At 50.1% G+C, this 6,000-nt stretch overlaps 1 protein-coding gene across 3 annotated transcripts in view; it reads left to right on the top strand.

Annotated features, from left to right (window-relative positions):
- Positions 1-2,271: 2,271 nt before the first annotated feature.
- VCL (vinculin) overlaps positions 2,272-6,000 on the top strand; it is a 52,467-nt gene continuing 48,738 nt past the window's right edge. For 2 of the 3 annotated variants that reach the window (XM_026044176.1, XM_026044192.1), the window contains exon 1: positions 2,272-2,616. In XM_026044176.1, coding sequence (XP_025899961.1) covers positions 2,449-2,616 — 168 coding nt within the window. In that variant the 5' untranslated portion in view covers positions 2,272-2,448. Of the gene's footprint in view, positions 2,617-3,957; positions 4,016-6,000 lie in introns of those variants that run through there. The other variant, XM_026044183.1, reaches the window with a different exon arrangement.

The raw sequence follows: 6,000 nt of genomic DNA, 5'->3' as shown, positions 1-6,000 counted from the left end.
TTTTTTTTTTTTTTTATTAACACTTTGCATTGCACAAAGCCATACTAGAAGTAATTCAAGTAATAATTCACATGTTTTCACAGGTTTCTATCTTGGGCTCAATAAAGAGCAAATATTGTGATTAAAATCTATCATTATCTTATAACCATCTGTTAAGATCTGCAGAATTAATAAAACTATAGACTGGAGAAGCAATCTCACAGTAGGAACATAATTAATGTGTAATTACAGACATAGAATGCTGTAAAGGGCAAAAGAATCTGGATAGAAAAATAAATACCTGCTGTTATTCATATGACATCACTGTGGCAGATTTGAATACTGCAAAAAAATCAATGTAAATATAGCACTTAAGAAAAAAAGCAATGCTAAATATAATAACTGTTCCCTTCTTACTTTTACTGGCTTTAAAAATAACAGACAATAACAAGCAGAGAATTTCAGTGATGGGCTCACTACCGTCTGTACACTACAGTCATGCAGTGTAGAAAATAAAAGATAATTTTTGCATTTGCAAAATTTGTGCCAATACAACCCACATTCTGTAGCTAAGCTCTTAAAACCACCTGACCCCCATATGCACAAATACACAGTTTTCCACCTTGGAGGTAAAGGCTTTCAGAAGGTTGCCACAAATACCCATGTGTTCTTTCACAATATAATTTGCCTATTAGCAGTGGTACCTATTAAATCCACCACAACCTTTTACAATGATCAAAGAACTTTTTTTGTTGTTATTCTTTTATGTATATATGTACATATTTCAGCTACAACTCAGTAAACAAGATGGCAGACCCAAGTAATCAGAAAACTTAGCTCACTTGCAAATTCCCCAAAGGACTAAATAAAAGGCTTTTGGGGTTGCATACTTCCATAGAGCAGAGTTCAGCAGCTGCCCAGTCCATAGCACAGACCAATTGCTTTTTGCAGTCTCCCGCTGCTGCACATTACTATGCAGAAGAATTTACGTATACTCAGTAATATTTAATATACTAAAGAGGCATTACCAGGAACATGTGTCTTAGGAAAAGTAAAATAGGATATAGCTAATAACACACAGTGCATTTACACTGCATAAGGTGACTTCATACATCACTGCTAAAAAGCTGATTATTTTAAGGGGGTCTCGAATGCAAGTAAAGAATTTAGTTATCTGTTAACCAGACCTACAGTTAAACCTGTTTGCAAACAAAACTAGGCAGTACCACATGGAAATTAAGCCTGACCTGTCCCACTGAGGAGCCAATATGCAACCAAAGTTTCCACCATACAAAAAGATAACATACACGGGGAAAGTTACAATAATTTAAAATAAGTCTTGGAGCAGCGCCAGCGTTTCTAAAGGCGCACAGGGGCGCGGAGCAAGCGGCAGGCGCGTTGGGAGCAGCTCGGCGGGGCGGGCTGCGAGCCCGGCGCCCAGCAGGAGCCGCCGCCCCGGGCTCCGCCGCCGGCTGCGGGGCGCTCGGGGAGACCCGTCGCGGCGCCGCGCTCGCGGGAACAGCGGCCTGGAGCTCAGGAGGTCGCAGGGGACCCCGAGAGACACACCGAGAGCTGGGGGACACCGCCACCCGGGGGAGCAGCCCCCGGGCCCGCAGCCCTCGCCGGGCTCTCGCGGCGCCGTGCGGACCGAGGGCCGGCCGGAGGCACCGCCGCCAGCGGCGCCGCGGCCCCAGGGAGCGGCCGCTCYACGCGGGACGTTCCCTCTCCCAAGGAGGGGCGCTCCCCCAGGGAACCTTCTCGAAGCGGCCGTTGGCCTTGGCCGTTGACCACCCTCAGCCAACCGCCGCCGGGCGCGCGCTCCCCGGCCGAGGCACCGCCCCGCGGGGCGCGGGCAGCGCTCCCAAGAGCCGCAGGGAGCCGGGCCGGGAAGAGCGGCCCGCGCGCAGGAATCCCGCCGCCCCCGCCCGCCTTCCCAGCCGCTATCCCGGCTTTAATCATCGCCTTATATGGACTCCAGAATGTCTGACGTCATCGCAGCGCTGGGAAACCAGCGCCCGCGCAACCGAGCTTAGCTGGGAAGGCGGGTGGGGCGGGAAGGGAGAGGGCGGGGGGAAGCGCTGGAATGTTGACGGACGCGGCGCGGAGCCAGTGGGAGCGGTGGGCGCGGCGCTGCCATTGGACGCGGGAGGCCGGGAGGGCGGGCGCGGCGGGCGGGCGGGCTAGGCTGCCCCGCTGAAAAGCCGCCGCTTGGGGGCCGAGGGCTCCTAGTACGGTGCGCGCTGCGGGTGCTGCGAGAGAAGCCCCGAGTTCGAGTCCCCCGTCCGCCAGCCTTCTTGGGGGCGGCTGCTGCGGGACGGCGGTGGGGACGTCGCGCTTCTTTGCCGTTCTCCTTCCCGCCGTTTCCGCCGCGGAGGCCGCGGCTCGCTCGGCGGGGCGCCCGCCCGCCCGGACAGAGTTGCCCAGGAGTTTGTGCGGACTTGGCGCCGCGGCGCCCGCCCCGCCGCCGCCATGCCCGTCTTCCACACGCGCACCATCGAGAGCATCCTGGAGCCCGTGGCCCAGCAGATCTCGCACCTGGTCATCATGCACGAGGAGGGCGAGGTGGACGGCAAGGCCATCCCGGACCTCACCGCGCCCGTGTCGGCCGTGCAGGCCGCTGTCAGCAACCTGGTGCGGGTGAGTGTCCTGCGGCGCCAACTTCCCGCGCCGCCGCCAAGTTGGCCGCTCCGCGCGCGGGCCTCGTGCGGCGGCCGGCACCGCGCCGCGTCCCGTGCGGAGCCTCCCGGCGCCTCCGCGGGCCCTGCGTGCCTGGGAAGCTCCTGCGCTCGGTGTGGCCGCCCAGGGCTTCGCTCGCCCGGCCTCCCCACAGCGGGAGCGGGGCAGGCTCTGCGTGCGGGGGCTGGAGCTGTGGGGCTGTGCGTGGGGAACTCTCCTTGCGGGAGCCAAGGAAGGCAGAGACCCAGCGGGAAGCTCCCGGCTTCTTGGAGAGAGCTGTGCATAGCGGGAACCTTCAGGCTCGTAGCTCCTGGGGCGTTTCAGGGTGAGGAGCGCAGGCAGTTGATGTGTGGAGTGCCTGGCGCCTATCAGTGCCCCTGCACACATCTCCATTTCAAGCTGGCCGCTCTTCTGGGGCAGTTGTGTTGGCTTTGGTGCGGCACGCTCTGAAATACTGCGAGCTGCTCTGGGTAACGGCTAGGGAAATGGGGACTTGCCCTGCACATCTGCTGGGCTCGCTTGCAGACACTCGGAATGCATCTTCTAATATCAGATGTTACTTACTAGCTATGAGCCCTATAAAATTCTGAAGTTGTTTATGGAAAGCAGAGTCGCTTGCCAACATATTTGAACTTGGAATGGAGCAGGACAGTGTTGCTCCTTTCCCTTAGCTCTGCTGTTGCGTACACATAAAGATATTGTGTCATCGTTAGCTGACACATGTATTAATGATGCAGGAAATACGGCATCCTTTTGAAATGCAAGTCATGCTGAACATATAATAATCCTCAGAAGAGGAATTGTGAGTAAAAAAGGATGTTGAGATGCCCCTTTTAAGTAAGATGTGTTCATTAGATGTAGTCCTGCAGTACTCTTTATTGCAGTAAAAYGCACTCACTTTGAGCGCTGCAGTCTGTTGCAGTGTGACTATAACTTGAACTCCTTTTGATTCYGTGAATGGTGCAGAACGTGTTATCYGACAAACCTGTGCTCTGGCCGGCTCTAGCCAAAACTTTGGAGCTTTGAGGAGAACAGTCTGTCTCCAGCSGTGAACTGATGCAATAAGTATATTGGTTGTAAGGGTATGAAGCCTGAGTGTATGAAATACATTTCCTTGAAAGGAAGACATTGCAGTAAAGCTTTGCCTCTCCAAGCTTAGTTTGTATCCCTGGATTATGGGAGGGTTTCCCCTCCCAATCTCTCAAAATAAACCTCAGCTGATAACACTGTGTTTATTGGAGAACTGCAGAAATGGCATTAGTTTTTTCCTGCAGTTGCTGGTGCCAGCTCTTTTTCTATTTAGGTCTGTGGATTTTGGAAGCCTCAGGTTTTCTTTTAAAAGCCATTACCTAGATAAAAGGTAAGACTGCATTATTTTTCTGCGTAAATTCACAAGAGTAAAGAGAGGGGGGTATAATCCAAGGGTATGCTTAGAGTCCCTTGGAAGAAAACATCTTTGACTATACCAGGGAAAAATACAGGAATAAAGTTCTGTCTGGCAGTTGTATTTTCAGTTCATCATTTCCGAGCTGGTGCGGGTATCAGTTCATCATTTCTGGGCTGGTGCGGGTATCACTGCGTGCATGTGAAGGTGGCTCTGAACGGCACTGGGGTGCGGTGAGTTCAGCTTGGTGGTAGCAAGGGGCCATGTGTAGCACCAACGTCCTTCCTATCTGGAATAGGGACTACAAAGTTTGGAAGGCGCAGCGTGTAATTCGTATAATTTGTTCTGCAGCTGCAGTAGCTGAGGAGCTGAGATGCCTTCTGCAGAAGGCCCAGGAAGGATGCCAAGTTGAGAAATGGTCTAGTAAATGTAAAAAATCCCTCTGCTTCTGCATCACAGTCAAGGAAGGGGGAATAATTTGGAGCTTGACCAAGACGCTGTCTTATTTTACCTTTTAAAAACTGTTTTTGCTTACTAGATTACATTATGGCCTTTGACTTTCTGGCATAACTAGCTCTGATGCTTTTTTCTGTTGCTTCTCTGATGCCAGCTTCTTGGAGGCTGGGGTGTTGGACCAGATCATCCTTCTGAAAGGCATCAGCTGCTGCTTTTATGAGAGCAAATGCTTGACTGTTGCCTGGTGTTTCTGTCCTTCATCCTTGATTGAGTTTGAGTCATCTAAGGAAAGTGATGCTCATTTCAAGTGCTTGTACTGAAAAATTGGTCAGGTGTTCACCATGATTAAGTGTTAAAAGTTTTTCACAATAGTCATGTGTGCTGAAAAGCCAGCATGTCTTCTGCTGCTGCTTCTACCTCTCCATTATCTATGCTGTCCCTTTGCTTTTAAATCTATGCATTTCACAAGTCTCTGCATGCATCCTGTTTCTGTTGCTTGAGTTCTTATAGGGAAGTACTGCTTTGTTCTCTAATAAGTAGTTAACTATCACCTTCTGTGGAACATATTCTTGATAGGTATTAGGATACAGCTTTATTCCTCTATTGAGATTTAGATGCTTATGGAGCTCTTGTGATAACTTTGTGCATCTTAAGGATGGACCACAGGTAGCCTGTCAGGCTGATTGCCAGTAATGGTTATGAATACCCTGCCTGACAGCCGTGATTATCAGATCTATTCTCTAATCCTGCAGAGCAAAGGACTGCTCRTCTAACCAAGAGATGAAACCCTATTCAAGTATTTGAGCAGTAGTTGAACTGTTTGAACAGCTTAATGACATGATTGTTTCAGAGAAATAGCTTGTAATATTTGTTTTAAAGAGCGTCTTGGAGGAGGACAGAAGAGGGGGGGAAAAATGAATTAAGCCTTTTCTGTAGAGAATGTCCTACACAGCACAAAAGACTCTGCTCTCAGGAGGCTACAGAAATGTTCTGGATACTTTGCCTTGGTACTTGTAGCTTCTCGTTGGAGATAGCTAAATCTGTACCCYATCCTCATAGTTTGTACTGAAATATCTGCAAGGCAAAGGAAAGGGACTGCTAGAGCAGCAGGTCAGAGCTCTGCTGCAGGCCAAGAGTCCCTGTTACATGACAAGTGAGTTGGAGCACTGCAGGAGCCCCAAGGATCTAAAGACATCTCTCTGTTGCAGGTTTCAGTTTCTTGTGTGTAGTAGAAATACGTGATTACTGATAGAAAAGAGGTGAATTTCTTGCTTTGGGAGAGATTTGTTKTGTCTTGCCTTGTGTTTGCTTTGGTTCTTCTGTTTTAAAGACTTCCTTCCTCTATGAAACAGAACACTCTACTTTGATATGCCTGCAATTCCTTAATGATACTTCTGTATATGGTGGGAACAGCAGCCATCTGCTCTGAGAAAGCAGCTAAACCGAGTTAGAGTGTGTGTTGTGTGTGTTTAATGATTAATTAAACCAGAAAGAAAGCAACTTTG

This window comes from Nothoprocta perdicaria, unplaced genomic scaffold (assembly GCF_003342845.1).
Source record: "Nothoprocta perdicaria isolate Ctin4 unplaced genomic scaffold, notPer1 scaffold_105, whole genome shotgun sequence".
NCBI classification, from domain to species: domain Eukaryota; kingdom Metazoa; phylum Chordata; class Aves; order Tinamiformes; family Tinamidae; genus Nothoprocta; species Nothoprocta perdicaria.
The sequence above is the reverse complement of the archived record's forward strand: the minus strand, read 5'-3'. Positions and strand labels throughout refer to the sequence as shown.